Source organism: Sinohyriopsis cumingii, chromosome 6 (assembly GCF_028554795.1).
Source record: "Sinohyriopsis cumingii isolate HCF-2022 chromosome 6, ASM2855479v2, whole genome shotgun sequence".
NCBI lineage: Eukaryota > Metazoa > Mollusca > Bivalvia > Unionida > Unionidae > Sinohyriopsis > Sinohyriopsis cumingii.
This window is the reverse complement of record NC_142966.1, coordinates 63,587,365-63,608,080: the sequence shown is the minus strand read 5'-3', so window position 1 is coordinate 63,608,080 and position 20,716 is coordinate 63,587,365. Positions and strand designations below refer to the sequence as shown.

The 20,716-nt window shown below is 33.7% G+C and overlaps 1 protein-coding gene across 1 annotated transcript; it reads left to right on the top strand.

Annotated features, from left to right (window-relative positions):
• Positions 1-1,010: 1,010 nt before the first annotated feature.
• LOC149797079 (uncharacterized) lies at positions 1,011-19,381 on the top strand. The gene is made up of 6 exons (XM_089960707.1): positions 1,011-1,092; positions 3,703-3,910; positions 7,951-8,111; positions 8,524-8,892; positions 16,798-17,037; positions 19,362-19,381. Exons 1-6 carry the CDS (start codon positions 1,026-1,028, stop codon positions 19,379-19,381), a joined length of 1,065 nt encoding a protein of 354 aa, XP_089816833.1. The 5' UTR covers positions 1,011-1,025.
• Positions 19,382-20,716: the final 1,335 nt, after the last annotated feature.

Here is a 20,716-nt window from a genome sequence, read left to right as displayed (position 1 = left end):
GAGATAAATGTATTTGTGTGAACAACATGGTCAGTCGTATAGTCTTTTATTTTGAACTTTTCTAATTTTTTTATGACAACTTTTATAATTTCGAACTGGCAAATTAATTTTTGTCCTACCCTTCCATCCCTGAACAACAAGTGAAAATATCGTATCAAAGAAAATGCATTTGAAGGAAGTGGTGGATAAAAAGTCAATATATATAAGAATAACATATAGCGAAGATTAAACAGTTGTATAATTGGCTATATTTATATCTTATTTATTTCATTTTGTCAAACTTCAAACCGCTAGTTCTCGAAAATATATTAATAAAAGTTGATGAAAGGAAGCTTAAGGTTGTTGCTCAGTGTTTTGTATCTTTTGATGCTTTCTTTAAGTAAGATACTCACAAATCTACATCTATTTCTAAAATCTTACTTTTTCCGTTTATAAAAGATACTTTCTTCTATACCTAATAAAACAACAGTCAGCCATTCAGTTCGATTTGACATATATATAATCGAAGAGCAAGTAAAGATTAGTCTTCATGAAGTTAAAATGTCTGGCTAAATGAGTAATTTAACGCGTGACCACTCTAAAGAGAATAGATAAGGGATTAAAATACAATAACGCATCCCATAAAGCTACTGTATGAACAATTTAAATAGGCTTTATTGAAATAAAAAACAATCTTTTTTATACGCCGACTCAAATCACCATTCCTTTTGTTTTGAACAATGTCTACATTGTGTCAACAAAAGAAAAGATAGCAATCTGTTGGCACATTGCCAAAAATTTAAAACTTCATGTAACTCAATCCTCAGTTGTACTGCATCGTCTGTGTTCCTTCGTTTTGCTATTTATTATGGACTGGAAAGCAATACAACACTTTATGAACAGGGAAGGAAAACCAGTGAATAATATACAGGTCTATTTATAACAAGAGCTCCATTTACAGGTACGTACTCGGTGAGTCAGAGCTGCATTTTCTGTTCGTCATTTTTAAAAAATATCAACTCTGACAAGATCAGAATAATCGGACAATGTCAGAATTATCCGTAATCGCATCATTGATGGTAATATGTGCAATCTTGATTGGATCATTACGGGGTAAGTCTAATTTTTTTCAGTGAAAGAATTTATATACGAGGAATATATCAGGGACACTCTAATTCGACCGGCTCCTGTCGGATATTTGTTTCCCTGAAAATTAACGTGGCGGCCATGTGTTTATGGAATTTGATATCAAATCACTTTAAAGATTCATGCCAAGTTGTGACAAAAAGAAACTATTGATATATCTAGTTACGAAATGTACCGGAAATGGGATCGAATTTGATACAGTGGTTTGCTCTCAAACTATCTATTTCTAAAAATAACTTTTCCTTATGAACCCCATATTAACGCGTGCCATCATTAGACTCTAGGGCTTTAAACTAAGCACACAAAACAAAACCACAACCAAGTTTCGTCAAATTCGACTTATAATTCATTTTCCTACAATATAAGTTTTATCACAAGTGCAGTGTATATAGTGCTCTTAATGAATCCAGTGGTATTAGGAATGAATTTTAAAATTGAATGCACTGTGTATGTAGCCTTGAGTGTGTCAATAGTTTTGATACATCAGACTGATATAACCAAGAATATCTTTGAATGAATTCACAATAATTCCAAAAGATTGATTTAATTGTAATGTCAATGAGCACATTTTAATTCCAATGGGTAATTAAAACAAAAAGTTCCTCACAAAATCTACAAACTTAACTAAAATTAATTTATCAAGGACTAATTTTGAGGTATGGAATGAGTAATTATAATATAAACAATTTCCCTATGAAAACCTAAGACAGAATAAGAGGAATAAGAGGAACAGGATGAGCATCAAAAGTTCATTTCAAGAACATTCTAAGGTCGAGTCTTTTACTTAATTTTATGAAAAATATGACAAATATCAGGCAGAACAGGATGTCTGAAAGGTACAATAAATGTCCCGAACTCAGATTAATGTAAACATGTTTTTTAACACTAGAGTTTAGTCTACATTCATTGAAAAACGTTTTAAGATGTAATATGTTCTTTACAATATGACCCTTACTAGCTGCAATCACAGACACATATCAAATACACAATAACGATACACATAACAAGCAGACTTACGACCTTGAAAGTGTGTAAGGTTGGATTACTGGTTAAGTGGGAAGGTGTAGTTGTATATGATCAAGTGCCCCCAAAAGTGTTGGGAGATGTTAACAATCTTTGATTTTTAATTCAGGCCTAGACTGCACGTATTTTGTTTCAAACGTATGATGCGCTGCATACAGCGACACAGTATAGATCAAAAATGTGGCTTGAGGGACTAATATATTGGCCACACTCTAGGTTAATTATTATGAGTTGTTGGGGTCGCATATGCTTCAGACACCTTTCTATCTGGTGCTATGTGGCTGTATAATGTTTAAACATTTGGAAAGTCTGTTACACCCGTTTTGATTGCTTAGCAAAAAAGCAATGCGTTGGATCTATTCACTTATGAATTATTGTTAGTTCTCCAAATTTATTATCTGACAATGACATTTGAAACTGACATTGACATCGTTAAGATGTATATATATATATATATATATATATATATATATATATATATATATATATATATATATATATATATATATATATATATATATATCAGATTTCGTTATAGCATCTATTGATCTATTGTTAAGGATTAGTTCAGCTTTTAATTTACATTGGTTTAGTTTACAATGTTTGTAGGTGTTCGTGATCAGTAGACTTAAACGTTTGAAATACTGATGTGATATTCACCTTTACCATCGATGCGGAATGGGAGATCCACTGCACAATTTAATTTTTTAAAAAGAACCGTGATACTTAGAATCGAACCAACAGATTGCAAAGTTTAGTCCTTACAGATACGCAGATTCAAAGCGAGGTACTATACACCCATTTCAATTAAATTTATTTTCAAGCACTATTATTGTTTAAATCTTTAATATAAAACATATTTTCAGGTGATGTAGGGGTGGGGGTGGGTTAGCTCTATTTTACAGCGCACGACAGACTATACATGGCAGTCAGTGTAACTGGTAGAGTAAAAACATGGGAAAGCCCCGATACTAACCACCCACCTATGGGAAGCTACTGGCAAACGTTCCCACATATCTACAATTGTCGAGCCCTAGACTCGAACCCACGCTGACAGGTGAGATTACAGTGATCAGTAAAGCAAGCGCTTTGAACCTGGAACCCCTAAAAGAATTATAAGGATGCAATACATTGACGCACTAGGGAATTGTTTTAATTCAGATCATCTCTATCCCACAGAAAATTACAGAAAACAAGCCGGATAATAGTGTTTTATTTTCCACCTAATTGTGCCATTCATTAATTGTACCATTCATTAAGTTTAGGATTATATCTAAATTGTATGGTCATAAAGAATTCAGAAAAAGATTCACCCATGTTTGTGCGCCAGTTATATTTTAAATACTAACCTTAAAGCTTACTATCCAATCTATGTACCAAGATGAAATTAAGAAACGTCTTTGACATAAATATACTAAAGATACTCACAATATTCTCATATTGACTTTAGATCTCTAAACCCGTAAATCAGTTCATTTTCCTGACTCTAATGTTGTGCCCATACGAAAGAAATAACGGTGGATAGTTTTACTTCAGATATATTATTTTTTCCAGCACATAATGTAATCGAAGCGTGCTACGGTAGCCTTCAAAATGATTACCTGCAGCCCGCATGTCCTGCTGGTCATGTGATCTATGTGTCAGATGTGTACACTTACGCGAAAAGGAATGGCACGGGATGTCGTGAGGAGTCCTCCTACTATTTATACAATAAAACATACTGCTGTCGATATGTCAATGACACCGATGATTGCGGAATGAGGTAGGTCAAAGAACGATTCGTTTAAAAGTTATTTCACTAAATATGCAGGAGGGTTGAAAAGGACGATTCTTTAAAATATTTTCATATCAAATTAAATTCTACGTATTTCATTTAATAGAAAGTCTTAATAAATCTTTAATCACCTGGACACGACAGTTTTGTTTATAGCATTTCTCGATGCCATTTTTAAATGGTAGGTGCCGTCCTTGAATACGTTATTTGCTGATAGCTACACTTCAATTTGGAAAATAGTTTCAGTCCGCCCAGGTGTCAAAGGTCGGACCCACATAAGTCCTTTTTTCCTGAAGTTAACGTACAGTGTGACATACAGTGACAATAAGGAGTACTTTCGTTATCACACTCACTCTCTCCATTATCCTAGTATTTAAACGGATTAGGTATCTTTCCAGGAAAAGTTACAAATAAGACCGCTCTGATTCACCAACATTAACAATTGTTAACTACTGTAACTTAATATATATTTAACACGGACGACGCACGTGATTATGACTACAGGGCTGATAAAGTAGTACATTGCATTCACGAGCATTTTAAAACCATACGTAAATGTCGTTTCAAAGAATTATAACCATAACAAGAAGCACATGTCAACATCAGTATGAGTGTTATTGTCCTAGCTGTAGAGTTACTATATATAGGACAAGAGTACGCGCGCTGTTAGTTAAAGCGTTCCCCTTACGGCCATAATTTGTGGCAACACATTATTTCGCTTACATTTCAACCTTAAGCATCAATAGCTTCTATATAAAATAAGTCATCGAATATCCTCAGTCAGATTTATGCTTATATGTTTATTGTTTACAACTGTTGTAATCAGTGTTGCATTCTTTCATCTATTTGTTTTTCTTACTCCGTTATTGTTGTTGTACCGCTCCGGTGGCCTAGTGGTTTGAGCATCCGCCTTGGAGGCGGGAGGTAGTGGGTTCGATCCCCGACCGAGTCATACCAAAGGCTTACAAATATAGTACTAACAGCTGCCTGGCTTAGCGCTTAGCGTTAAGAGGTTAGTGTTAGGACTGGTCGGCCTGGTGTCAGGATAATGTGACTGGGTGGGACATCATGCTATATGCCTGCGGCATTATGCCCCAGTGCTAGACATCACTATAAACTGCCACACTGCAGACATCGTAGCGATATGACTGAAAAACTGTTAAAGCTACGTTAAAAATCCAAATCACACACACACACACACACATTTTGTTGTTGTTGCGGAACTCCTATTTATTTTCTTACATATATTTGCACAATCCAAAGATTTTATGAACTATCGTTCATGATCTCTGTTATAACTATGCTATGGTAGGCATATACGTTCGTGGGTGCTTATACAGAAGCCGGAAGGTGTGTTACAGACACTGCATATACTATTAACTCAGGACTGAACACGTAGTGCTTGTCTAACAAAATGAAACAATTCATATAACTTGTATATTTTATAAAAGATTCAAAGTAATCCTCTCTCAGCTACATATACATATACGTATCTGTCAAGACGTAATCGTGTCAGGAAAAATAAAGCAAAGAAAATACTAATTTTCTGACTCATCTCTTTTGATGGTTAACTTAATGTATAGAGGATCTCAAAATGGTTAAGGACTTAATATTGAATTATGAAATGGGGTTCAATAATGTCCAGTTTGTGCGAGCCTTGGACATTACATTATTCAACGAGTTTCATAAATATAATATTAAATCATTAACCATTTGAGATTCTGTTTTATCACAGTTTTCTTTTCATGGAAATTGAAGCGAAATAAGAAGAAATATTTTCATTCATTATGTTTCAGATGATACATCTTTCTTTAGTCGCTCTTAAAAGTTCCTGGAATTTTGTTGCGTTGTTTTATAATTAGTAAAATATTAGTTTTATTGTCAATATATATATGTCTCAAAGAGCAACTGCTCTTCTGAATGAATTGAATATTTGACTCATAAAAAAATAATCTTTTTTAACATATATTGGCTAAGCATGTTCAGTATGATGTCACAGAGTTTTAGTTCGAGTAGAGAAATACTGAACAGCGAGCGTGTGTTACTATCAGTTTCACTTCTAAACATGCATTATGTTTGATATGTCAAGGGATGCTTTTCCCATGATCGCAACCAATCACTAAAGAGAATAATGTGCAATAATTTCAACGGCTTATTTGGACCAATCAGACACGCATAAAGTGATTGGTCCAAATATGAATCTTTTGATTACAGTAATCACAAATGCAGTAAAGTATATAATAGGCAAGACCTAATCCAAGTTGTCTTCCAAATAAACACGAAATTCGAAATGGCCACAGTAGGTACTGTTGTGTTATTTCATGTGCATTAAAAAGTGGTCAAATATAGGATTTGATCCAGAAATATTATGTACCTATTGCCGTAAGGATATTTCAGCTGACTGTAAACCAAGAGCAGCGAGGAAATAAAGGTACATGTCTAAAATGTACACAGATGTGTGCAGACATAAATGTATGTAAGAATTTCACATATTAAAGAATAGTCGAGATCATTCTCTAAACCATCATTCATTATCTGTACAGGTTGGGGACTGGTTTATCGAAATAATCAGTAGCTAACACATATGCTCTTAACACCAACAGAGTAGCTTAGTCTAATTTTGAATCTGAAAAATGGTAATGAAATCCTGTTATGGCATAACAACTTTTGACAGTGTCTACAACAGTGGGAACAAAATGCAAAATATAAGTTCTATTTTGTATTTCTGTAACTGGCGTACATATCACATAATGTCATATACCTTGATTTAATCGAAATATTTCTTCTCTGTTAATCCGTTGCTATTTTTTTTATAAAGAAAAGCCATCCTATTCTTCATCGCTTCTCGAAATTGTATTGTGTGCTTTAGCAGTATTTTACAACGGCTGGATTTGTAGTGAAAGGTATGTGATGGGGAACATGGCAACTGTGATGCAACAACTAAATATGACAGCTTTATTCTTACAGCAGTAAAACCTCATGTCTTAAAATCATGCTTAAGATACACACTTGTAACTGATTTACACTGAATTGTCTTTTGCACCATTTGTCCTTTACCATGTATTATCTTACTATATCATGATAACTACACAATTAATCCATTGATCCATCATTGTGTACCTATCTAAAATCTCTTTTCTATCACAAAGATATGTAATTTAAAAACCAGTGGCAGCAATTTAAAACAACTGTGTTCTTTCATAAAGTGAAAAAAAAATAAGATTTATTATTGTCGATATACACCATCCAGTTTGCACGTTGACGTTGTATAGGTTACAGAGCTTTACCAACGTCTCTCCTTTTACCACTAGGTGGCCGCTGCCATTGATGCTGAATCAGGCACGCTTAACTACACATAACAGAGTGCGGCGTGAATACTCTAGCCCTCTATGTAGTAATTCTATGGTCATATTTTATACTCACAGTGAGATAAATTTTCAATGCAAATTACTCTTTTTCAAATAAAGATTATTCAAAATAAGATTGAACACTTGTGATAAAATATGCCCATGGCTATGATGATTGATTTGATAAAACTTTAGCGGAGGCTAATTTATTACATAAAATTGCAGAGTTATTTGAGAAAAATTAAACACTCCGAAAGAATCTCTCTTGAGATGAATAATAGTTTCCATAGATAAAGTTCTGAGTTCGAGTGATTTACTTTCATATTTACATAAATCGAAGCTCTAGATTTCATAAAACATTTCCATTAAATTTAGGAAAGGTATCTTTCTAGTCACAGGCCTTAAAAATTAAACTAAAACAAACCGCCACATCCCCCAATATTCCTGTTATCCTTGAATGTTCCTTAGACAATATATTAACTTTTGACCTATAAAATAACAATCTTAGAAGAGCATTTTCCTATCGTCACAAATTATAGTTTTATGTTTTACTAATAATTCCATGTGCAAATTATATATTTTAACATCTAAAAATCTCAAGTCACAAGACATTAATGCAGTTATTTAATAGCTATTGAACTTAACATTTATTTGTAAACTCTTTTGTTCTATAAAATTAAGGTACAGCGGATACCCGTCTAGATTCAGCCTCTATATGAACTGTAACGGATACCTGAACTGCACGGTCCCGGTGATCTGGAACAACACTTTCCTATGCTGCGATCAGGGTACATACTTGGCTAGGACAATTTACATGCGAATGCATTATCAGTGTATTGCAGGTATGAATGACCTTCAATATATTTATTTGTATATTAATTCCTTTTAGATGGAAGAGGGGTCGATGTTCATGTTTCTATTATTATTTCCGGTCTGTTCACCAGTCATTATTTAAAAGCGCAGGGCTTGTGACAACAAGATTTGGCTAAACTTTCCTGTTGTTTTAATTTATGTTTTGAAAAGCTTTAGGTAATCACTAAAAGATAGAACAGCGAAACGGTTTTCATCTGTCCGAACTTGGCTCATTATTTACATCCATTAAAATAATCGGTTGGAGATGGTTAAAGACTGATGCAAGCATTGCTACACTTTTGGCGTGACATCCATACTCATATATCATATTATTGTTCGCATGTTTTTAGACACAAAATCGTTTGAATCTAATATTAAATGCTTTTATTCTGTTTGTGAAAGAGTCCAGCATTGTTGAACTCCCCGCAACGCAAGATGTAGGCCCTAAGAAAGAGGTACACATTCGGAATGTTGGCTATCCAAGACAGATTCGGAATTGTAATGTCACCTCAGGGTATCTTGCCATGATAAAAAGTAGTTCTGGAGTCATCGTCATTAGGGCCCTGGATCTGAGGCTGGCTTTCGACGGAATGGGACGCTGTACACAGAAACTTAACATTGTGGATGGGAATAGAGAAACAGACATTACGTGTTATGACAATAACAACTTTAAAGAGACGATTTTATACAACAGTACGACAAACAACATAACCATAAGAATAGACAATACATTATCAAATGACGCAGGCAACGTTTGGATCAAAGTAACAGGTACGGCGTTATATAGCGTTTCTCTATTAATTATTTCATTTTGTACTGCAGTTGAAATGTAGCATTGTTTTTGCGATGGAACAATGTCATATTAGGCAATCGATATCCTGAAAGCATGCTAATTCTTCCAAGTGCATGCGTACACAAGAACTGAAGTTAGATACAGATATTTAAATATAAATTACATGAAAATATTCTCCACAGTAGAATCTTGTCTTAACATCAATAGTATTGATTTAGCAAATTACATTATTTACTAGCTTGACAGTATATCTGCTAGTCATTTCATTTTGGTTATCAAAGCTGACCAAATACGAAAATTGCAATTTACATGAAGCTGTAAGATCAGGTGCAATGATTACTGTGAAATGCTAAGGCTTAGCTCCGTACATGGTTGAAAACAATGTATGAAAGTTACGTATTTTACAAATTGCGATGTACAGCTTTTGCTGATATATCATATAATCGACTGGGACACATAGGAAATGCAGTAATACATGTTATTCATATAATTAGAACAACACATGTATAATATAAATTAAAACATATGTCTAATGTATTCTGAATACCACATATGTTGATCATAAGTCACGTCACAGATATTCAATAAATATGGGGGTACTAACGCTGAACATGTCATAAATAAAGCATATGTTCTGAGTAAAGTATGCCAAACATACCATAATTCTTCCATGAAAAACGTGATTGGAGAGAAATATATTCAAACTTTGTGTATTTAAACAGGATTTATACGTGTTTAACATACTGCATCTAAAACATTGTTGAGTATGTTTTATTAATATCAATTGTTGGCTTTTCCCAATGATCTGTTATGTAGATCTGTTTTTTTATATAATTAAACTTCGTCCAAAATCAAATTTAAGGTCTACCTGACCAGCGAAATTTATTTTGTAAATAACATAATACATAGCAAATATTTCTCAATGACTATAGATTAAATATTTAGATCATTCGTATTGTAGATAAGCATGCTTATGTGAATCTGAGTGTAGGACAACAGTTTTTCACTTATAAATTCTTGATCTTATTGATGACAAAAAATGTTTAAGAAAGGAAATTGACCTATATCCTGGCTCCGTTTATTTGTCTTATATTTCAATATTAATGCTGTTTACGCTTTCCTACATTGACAACCGAAGTATAAACAGTCTTTTTCTGCTCTGTTTTAATGTGGTAAATTTATGTATTAAATTATTCACAAAAATTACATGGTGCTCATTAATAAGTCTTCAATTAAATCATTGATTTGGAATTTTAGTGAATTCATTCTGAGTAATTTTGGATTATATTAGTTTAATAAAAAAGTCAGGTATCTTTACTTAAAGTTTAGCAACCAACCTGACAGAAATCACATAGATCATAGACTTACCAAGGGGAAAAACAATATCCCAATTTTACGTCTACGTAAACATGTTTGCTAAAAGTATCTTAAAGCATAGTTTGCAGTCATGGAAATGTTTACAAAATGACCTTAACAAGCTACAATAATGGACAATAATGTTAAACACACACAGAGTATAGATATACATAACATTCACCCGACACAAGTATTCCACGCTACTGGTTTAAAAAAAATAATTATAATCCAATTGCAACCGACTTGTTACCTCGAAGTCTGTGACACCTCTGTTGATTGTCAAGCAAAGAAGCAACGCATACATTGTACTTATTCACCTTTGAAATAATCTTAGTCGGCGACATCAACTATCTGATAAAGAAATAAAAAATATGCAAAGTAGATCTAACTGCATTTAAAAGTTTACTTCGTTAAGGTGTTTATTTGACTGTTGAGAAGATAAACGGATTAAAGACAAATTGATATAATCCTGTATGAGGTATTCTGTGAGGTCCAGTTGGTCGTTGTATGTCTAGGACATAACCTTCGATCCTTTGGCAAATACATAGATTGTGGAATAACTGTTTCAAGCAATGAGTACTTTCCGATGATGTTGTTTTTCCATCCGAGTTTTTTTTAAAAAGTGTATAAAGACAAATGCTATGACCTTAAATAACATCATATTTACAAATATCTCACGGATTTGCAAAGTAAATGAACATTTTGGAAATGCTAATCATTTGACGTACACACGTAGAATTTCAGTGTATTTCTCCTTTTATTGTAAAGCAATATAACCTATTTAACAATTACTTGATATTACACTATTCATTTTTAAGGGTCATTGGAACACATGAACTGTTAAATTTAAAAACAATAAATACCCACAAAACGTTTGAGAATAGGCCCATATGCCACGTAGACCTCAACATAATTGCATGACACAATACATGCTGCTGGATATGTACAGCGTGCAATATGGCAAATAGAATAGCATGAACACAACATGCATTTAATGCTATAAAACTTTGCAAACCTCTCAAAACTGACTAGGCTCTCAAATACATAATATACACACATAACTCTCCACACAATACGCTTATTACAATACACAAAACATAGTCAGAAAATTAATAATTTAACACACTTATAATTATGAAAATTTCGCGTAAAAAGGTGTTAAGAAATATAATAGTCTGCATGTGAAGGGGCATAATCCTGTTGATTTCAGAACAAATTACCGTCCCTTATAATAAGTTGAAATAACATTTGCATTAATACTGATAAGTTTGCACGAGGAAAGGATTTTATTCCCCAGATTGCAGTGAGCTATAAATATAATATTTGTTTTCGTGCCTCATATGTTAAACCTCTTAACAAGTTTTGAGTTCTTATCCCATTGGATACTTAAGTCAGGTGTTTGATTATTGTGTACCACAAGTTTGGGGTAATTCTCCAATTGTATACTTAAGTCACGTGGTTAATTATTGCGACGCGGGTCGTGTGCAGAGAAGTAGTAAAGTTTGCCATGTAAGATTTAATTGCAACTTAGCGCCTTAATAGAGTTGTGGAGGTACTGCGCATTCCCCTCCCCCTCTCTCTCTCACCTCTACACACACACACACACACACACACACACACACACACACGTACGCACGTACGCCCATACGCACGCGCACACACAGACACACAGAAACACACACATATATATGTATGGATATGTGAAATGTTTTTATTCCGATTTCCTTATTCACTTTATGTTTAATTATTTTTTATAGCAACCTGCCGATGTATTTAAGTCTGTGCTTGGATTCCTTTTAAGATGAATCATTTAAATTAGTTGTTGACATTCCAAAGTGCCCTCAAGCCATTCTGGAATAGGCAATAATTAGGATTATTGTGAATTCATTAAAAAATATATTCTGGACAATGGCATTGTGATACACCAAGACTTTGGCACTTCAGCGAAATTCAAGGATAATGAAATTCATTGGGAACACTCAACTCTGTTGGACGCGTGAGAGAACTTTTGGGATTATTATGGATTTCATTCATAATAATGCAGGTTCCTAAAAAAAATATTTTATGACTTAATAATTTAATTATTTGCAAAAACTATTTCGGTTTGCTTCTTTCTGTTTCTTTGATTATCAAACCATGCTTTACTGATCCTTTGGACGGTAATATTAGAAATTAATGAAATTGAAAATGGTCCTTCCGACATGTAATAATTGTGGTCTGACAAGATGTAGGCAAGTCAAATTTATGTGACCTAGGTATTGAACATCCTTTAAAAAATTCAAAACAACACAAAAGACTTCAACAATGAAAACACTGATCTGCATGCAGAATGGCGCATATGTATGTTTTTAAAATAAATAAAATGTAATTTGATGTACGAAAGAAAGTTTACCATCTGATACCTGGGGACGAAGAGGGAGAGCTTGGCATAAGCTTAATGATGTTGATAAATGGTTTTAATCTTCTGATGTTGTATTTTATTTGCGTCCAATGATGACCCCATAAATAAATACCGTTTAAACCAATGGACACGTGTCTGATAGTCATATACGTGAGCAAGTAAGATACTTACACTTTAATATTTATTTATAAAATCTTTTTCATATCAAAAACACTTTGTTCTATACCTAACAAAAACATTAGCCAATTAGCAATTCAAATTCACATACTATACAATGAATGATTCTTCTTCATAATGCAAGACGATACAATATAATTTTTGTTATAGAGGAATTTATTTTGTGTACGGAACAGCAATAACAATGACAGCAACACTGAAAGTGTTAGTTTGATTCATTATTTTATAACACAACCCTCATAATAAACGAAAGATTTATATCTAAAGTATTTCTTTACATATAAATCAAATATACATGTAATTAAAATTACACAGCAAAATGTAATATGAATGGTACAAAATATACAGAAAATAAGGCAATATGGTACTTCTATGCATGTGAAAGTAAATGTGCGCTGAGATGTGTTTCCCTTGATGTGCCTGATGTCAATCATATATTCCTGCAACATCAAGCTCTGCCTTAAAATTATATTAGTTTTGTTTTTCGTTTTGTTAAGGAACGTAAGGGGCTGTAATCACTGAATGCTATAAACCGAGAAAGAGGTGAATAAAACTACGCTTCAAAATGTTGCAACGCCAATATCAAAGCCAAACATTATTTCTTGGGAAATAACTTCCCTTGTGCTTTTGTTAACGTTTTTTTGTTTAAAAAATGGTCATACTGTATGATCCACGCCACTTACTGTTCTTTAATCAAACTCCAACATCATCTGCATCAACATCTATTTAAAATAACTGAAATGTGTAGCTCAAAAAACGGATGCACTCTTACATATGTTTTTGTTTTATCGGAACAAGAAACTTGGTCTTCTTACTCAACACATTTGTTAGAAGTTCAGCAATAATGGAATAATTGAGCACAATTTACCGAGAACATATTGCCATATCAAACATCGCAAAGATTACACTGACCTTAACTTCTCAGGTTTTAACTTGACCGTGTTGTAAAATATGTCCTAAGAATGAAACAGAGGCTCAGCAAAACTAGTTTGTTCCCAAATTAATTGTCACATTTATATCACTGGGTCGATCAAAGAATTTCCGAATGGTTTTCAAGTGATCGTTCCAGCTGTTGTTGTAGATGATGAAATCAACTATATACGCATTATTTAGACCTGAGGGTATTACGTTCATTAAACGGTAGGAAGTTAAAAGATAACTTTGTCATACCAAACGGCGGCACTTTGTATTGATTAAGCCCATCGGTACTTGTAAATGTAGAAAAATTCTTTTGTTCTATGCATGAGTGGGATTTGCCTGCCAGTTTCACGTGCATTAATCAAGATCTTATCTCCTGCTAGGTCATTGCCTAGTGATAAATAAATAATATCATTGGGTAAAAAGTCACTGTTCTTACAGCCAAGGGTCATGAGAGTAAGACAGATGCAGAATTGATGCACTGGAAAGGAATATGAACGAAGCCACACTCTACTCCCTGAATAAGAACATTTTCACTAGAAGAACACTTCTAATACAAAGACAAACTGCGTGGTAATAAATGCACGAGAAACTACTGTGTCCCTTACTATTTTAGCAGGGATTTGCTTTGTAGAATCACCAATAAGTGATATAGAACATCTCGACATTAATGGTTTCAATGACAAACTGTAACATTGACTTCTTTGAAAAAAGACATTTGGAATAGACCTTTATGAAGTTGCTTACTTGTCAATCCGTAACAATCATAAATAATGTGACCTTTCTACATACGATAGGTGAACGTAGACAGAAAAAGGATTTCTCATCAGTCTTAATAAAATTTTGATTCCTAACAGTCGTGTCGGACTGAGATTTGAAAGCATTCGTATGAGACTGAGATGAGAGGAAGATGTGTAGACAAACATAATTTTGTGAGTCAAAGCGTATTCATCAGCTGTAGGAGCAGCATTTTTGAGAGTTTCCAGCTTTTGCTAATCAATGGAGATGTTAACGTCACTATGAACAAAATTGCTGAAGTCTACAATTAATATGAACTGTCTAAAATTATTGTAATCTTCATCAAGCTTCATGGTCGAGCACCACCTATCAAATAGTTGTTCTTTTTCTCTTGCAATTTCAATATGGGTTTCTCGAGTTTCTTTTCTTCAATTAGAAAAACTCTGTTGATATGCCTCAGGTACCACCTTATAAACGTTGAGAACACATTTCTTAACTTAATGATATTCATCACTTTGTAATATCAAAGTCCAACGCCATCGTGGCCATTTCAACCTATCTGCAATTTGATCAAAAAAAGAATGATTGATCTACTCCTTTCTCGCATTTACCTAATATTTCTGATTACATCAACACATGAAATCGTGTTAAAGGCTTGGAGTGTGCTCCGCCTGTCAGTTCGAGTTAGTTTCATTTCAATTGCATTTCACTTTCATCACTATGAATTTGAATTTCTCTTTCTTCTTTCTCCTTGAGCATTTGTTTTTCTTCCTTCTGTTTAAATTTGGATTTATCTCTCTTCCTTTTCTAGTTGCATTTATTCACTTAGCTTTCTCTTTGCATTTGTATTTGCATTTGCCTCTTTTATCTTTCTCTCTCTTTGTCCTCTCTCTATCCTCTTCTTAATTTAGAATTTCATTCGTTCATTTGAGTTAGACTTTGAAATTTGCTAAACTCTATTTCCATCTTGGTCTTTTTTTCACAACTGCAATTCTTTTAAGTGCCTAGGAATACCAGACACACATATTCGAATCAAATCCAAAACAAATTGATCCCAAAAAATGTTTAATACCAAAAAAGGATTCAAAGTTTTATTATTCTCTTGTTTCGCTAAAGGTGCTTTTACCTCAGAAAGATGGTCTGGCAAGCTCAAGCAACTAAACCTTTTTAAAGGACATTAAACATTTCTAGGTAGGATTTTAAATAACGTTTTCCACTATGGATGACATTGAAAAAGCTAGCTGATTTCACTAAAACTTTCTCAAATTTATGAACTTAAAAGACCAGGGACTACGAAAATTCCGAAACAAAGTCAATTTAAATATAAAAAAGACGATAATAATTTATCTGAAAATGTGTTTTTGATGGAGGAACCCAGAATTTGTCTTACTATTTTTTGGTTTTAGATTAAGTAACAGAAAAAGCAAAACAAGTACTTTTTGTAAAATTCAATAGATATATTATTTCCCTAAAATACAAGATAAAAATTTAGAAAGGAACATGCTGTGTTGGGAACTAAATCTGAAATAAAGCTATAAATTATATCACATGTCCAAACATACAGAGTATTCGAAAGGAATTCCAAAAGTGTTCCGAATGGATTCCAGCATGAATGTGTTGATGTACAATGGTCTTGCTTGTGCGAACGTGGTAATAGTCCGATGCATCACAATGATATATTTGAATGAACTCACAATAATCCCCCAAACGTCAGCAAGTACTTTGCAGTTCGAGTGAATAATTTAAATGCAAAATCCTATCAAATTATAGCTGAACACAATAAAATTGCTTTTCCACCAAAACAGAAGATAGGAATCAATACTTTGTATATAAAGAACTTTATATAGAAAGCAAAGCACAGTAAGATGACCAGTACGTGGGTTATTTTCAATAGAAATTTCTATCCAATTCGTAAACAGTTTGAGGTCTGGTTATTTAGATTTTCTCATCCAACCTGACATAAATCATGTAGACAATATACTGGACAAAGGAGAAGAACTCCAAGTATACCCGTTTACAAATATTACCTTTAAGTTTAGCCAGCAGTCATTGATTAAAGTTAGCTACGTAATATGTTGTTTACAAAGTGACCCTTACAATCTACAATCACGAACAGAAGTTAAACACAGAATATAGATATTCGTAACTTACATAAGCAGTATTAGACAAATGCATAAATATGTAAATTTATTCCCTACCATCTCACCGATACTTTATCTGGTTTCCAAACGTCTTACAAATCGCTTAACACTCTTGATGTTATTTTTAATAAATTTGATAAATTAAATTGCAGGTAACGACACGAATGCCACAGTATCCATAACCTTCGGCAAAGTGTTTGCTATTGATGGCTGTGGAGGGGATTTAGGCGTTGGAGTTCCAAGTTACTCTACAACAATACTGGCTGAATGTTCGTCTGGAAAAATAATTTTCGCCAACGTCAGTCAACAAATAACCACAGAAAATGCAACCAGCAACGGGGACCAAACTCCTACCGCTATGGCATCTGGGAATCCATACTCACTTATCACTGGTAAGCGGTTGCCATATAGTTATGAAAACAAAATGGTACAATTGTCTTTCCAAGGAATTGTATCCACAACTCCACAAAAAACTAGAAGATTATTGAGCATAATATTTATACTCTGAATAAATATTTAATAAAATAAAGTCACTGCCTGTAATTTGTAGTGGAGATTTCATTACTGTTATAGCATAATAAATTTAAATCCTTTCTGCCGACACGTTTCACAATGTCTCTGATGTCAAATGATTCCATGTAAAATATCACAATGTATCTAGTCTGATTTCAGATTTTACGATTCGTCATTTTTGTCATCTCTTATGTTTCACATGAATGTTTTGTTGCAGTTGCATTAAATCTCACCACTTGTGGAAATAATTTGTAAATATTAACAAAGCAAACATTCTGTTTATGTATTTACAAGTATGTTAGCATTTACGATCTGCAATAGGTTTTAGTTAGTCGATTTTAATCGCGTACCCAAATAATCAAAACTATCGTCTCCATCTCAGACTTTGTCATCCTTTATATCATTCTTAAAATAACATTTTTACTTCCTTACTTTCTTATTTTAAAGTCCATACACCTTTAAATACTAGTCTTTTAAAGCGTGTGACTAAGCTCTGATATTATTAAATAAAAAGCACATTTATTCCTCAATAATACACATAAACTACCATTTTGTTATTTGCAATCATAATGTAACTTTGAAATATCTGAAGAGATTTGCTCATATTACTGTTCATCGGAGCAAGGCCCATCTTCAAAACATTGTTTATTAGTTATAATTCTGCGTGAAAAATATACTTTACTACAGGATCGGAAGGGCACGTTGTATCCCCAAACTTGATTTTGTTCATGATGCGTTCGTTTCGAGCACCATAACAAAATCATATAGTGTTCACAAATGAATATTACTGTTCACATGTAGAGTTTCTTATTATATGTTCTCGTCACTACAACCATTTTTAAAAAAAAAATATATTTTGCTCATTTTGAAGCTTTAAGGACTAAATCTATTGGGACGAAATGTTAAATGTTAGTCAGTGGAAAGTATGTGCGAGAATGATAGATTGGAAGAACTTAATAACCAATTGACCACGTTTCATTGTTATTGAGCTACCGAGGTGTGCTAATTAGGATAGATCATTACCCCTTGTATTCCCATGTTAAATATTTTAATTCCACCGATTTGAGGAATGACATTTCATGTCTAACAGTTGCTACCAACCCCTTTTTAGCGACCAATCGGTTTCAATCTTGGGTCGTAAATGTGTCATATGATAAAGGTGCCATTCAGGTATGTAAAGTTTAGTGACAATGCGAAAGTTTACGTTTACGGAGCGTTCATTTTCGTAAAAGATATTTCGCCTCTAAATGTGTCCCTTTGTTGTTGATGTATTCGATTTTACGCCATTTTGAAAAGCTTGATAGGCTATGCATGGCGGCCAATATAACTGGGAGAGGAAGAAAAAAATCTGTACAACTCGGGTAAGAACCACCGATCCAAAAGAAACTATTTGCAAGTTTTCTTACATCCACACATTGACTCAGCCGGAGACTCGAACTCAAGTGGGCAGATTTGATATGGCAAATGATTAGTAAAGGTGGACCCTTTGGACCACTTATCTATTTAGGGCCCTCGAAATCGGTCCGTTCAGTAATAATTCCACTGACTGTCATGTGGCCTGGCTTTCTATCAACAGCTTGACATATTCCTAAGCGCGATCCCTTCTATCTTATTTTGATCGATGTTATGTATATTAATTAAACATTGTGTACCCAACTTTGTCATGTTGATGGTTGTGCCTACCTTCACTTTGTCGTGCTGTTGCGAGATATTTACTAATATTTCAGTTCAAGGCCTGGCGTTGTTTGCAAAGTTAAAATCGTCAGGAAGAGAACTTGCTGACACTTTGATGGAATTTTCACTAACAAGCAATTCTTGGGCATTCTGTTGCGTTATAGGTCTTGCTACGGCTCGTATATAAATAGGGGTTCTGCAAACAAAGCCTTTATTTCAGTTTAAAATCAGTCCGTGTATGCATTTCTAGTTTTGCCCATTTATAATTTGAGATGAATTATTTTTTAAATTATTCATTGAAATTGCGCAGTGCTTATTGACCTTTTTGATTAAAACGCTACTTTGGGATTAGGCAAGGACACATTCAAAGATATATTTATAAAATTATTGTGATACACCAGGACACTCAAGGCTGTCTAAATATATTCAGAATATTCCATACTTTTGGACTTGTAAGAATCATATAGGATAATTTGAAATTTAATGCATAATGCTATAATTGTTTATTTAATTTTCATTTGTATTGTAGAACATTACATCATTTGCTGAAATGTGATGGTTACACTTCCTCTCTACCCCGTAGTGTAAGACCGTAGAGTCGTAACAGAAAAAAACGTGGTCTTCATCGGGATCTGAAGTTATTTAAAAGATTTCAGAACTATTAAAATAACCTAACCCTAACTCACTGGTTGTGTTAAACAGTTAAGGAATTATAGTTAAAAACCATACGGATATGACAGAATGCAAATGCAGAATCAGAGAAAAAAGAGAGACAGATTCAAGGTGAGATGGAAAAGACAGAAAGGAAGACTCATATTGAGAGATAGAAAGAAGAGAGGCAGAGGCACAGAGAGAGAGAACAACGGGAACTACAAGATAATGTTAAAGAAATAGAAGTGGCAGAGAGAGAGAGAGAGAGAGAGAGAAAGAGAGAGAGAAAGAGAGAGAGAGAGAGGGAAAGAGAGAGAGAGAGAGAGAGAGATAGCCAACGCTCCCACCATTTACATACAAGTTCAAGTTTTGATATTACCATAAATATTAGACTAGTTGTAGCAAAGATAAGTCGATAAATAGTTTATACTTTCCTCGCTTTGAGAAAATTACTGAAAGTGCAGTCTACACTACGATAAAGTGCTGATTATGATGCTGTTAATGAATGTATATCGAAGTGTTATGATTTGACAGCAGAGTCATTTCGAAAAACGGTTTTGTTATTGTAGAAAATTCACTTGACAGACCGAATGTGCAAGCTAATATATGCATTAATCAATCTTTTGATGCCAAGTGTGCTTCTAGTATTTGGACCATCACTATATATTGATCGCAATCGTCTTCTTTTTACTACTCAATGTCTCTGTTCTAATCAGGCTGACAAAAGATAATTATTCAACGCCGAAAGAGACCCGATCCGATTTTTTACAGTGGACATTTAGCGAAACTGAAACAACACAAGTACCAGTTTGTTACTTTATGAACATCTGGGTCAGTATGAAAAAATAAAGACCGCCAGAGGTATCGGCTGGTGACGAATTGTCAATCAACTAAATAGTTGTCGTTCCGAAATCATATTACAGGACATTTTTAGTCAGGTGGATGATTCTTCCTTTGTTGGTCATTTATGGGTTAATAAATCTTACCACAAGATCTTGAATAATTCGTAGTGTCCGGAAATTAGAGTGATGTTTGTAAGTACCGTAGATCTTTTCAAACTTGTCTAATGGTAGGAAACCCAAACTGTTCCTTCCATTTATCTTAATAATAGTCGACTGTTTCGGTCGCTTAAGTAAGACCATGTCAGGTCAGTACTTGATGATATTAATGTGTGCCTTGTCCAGTCTGATCAACGGTTAAAATTTGCATGGAATTTCCTATCAGGTATTTATG

Coding starts and splice junctions, on each gene's coding strand:
- LOC149797079 (XM_089960707.1), top strand. CDS start 1,026: ATGTCAGAATTATCCGTAATCGCATCATTGATGGTAATATGTGCAATC. Junction 8,893..16,797: donor CGTTTGGATCAAAGTAACAG/GTACGGCGTTAT, acceptor ATTAAATTGCAG/GTAACGACACGAATGCCACA. Junction 17,038..19,361: donor TCCATACTCACTTATCACTG/GTAAGCGGTTGC, acceptor TTTGTATTGTAG/AACATTACATCATTTGCTGA.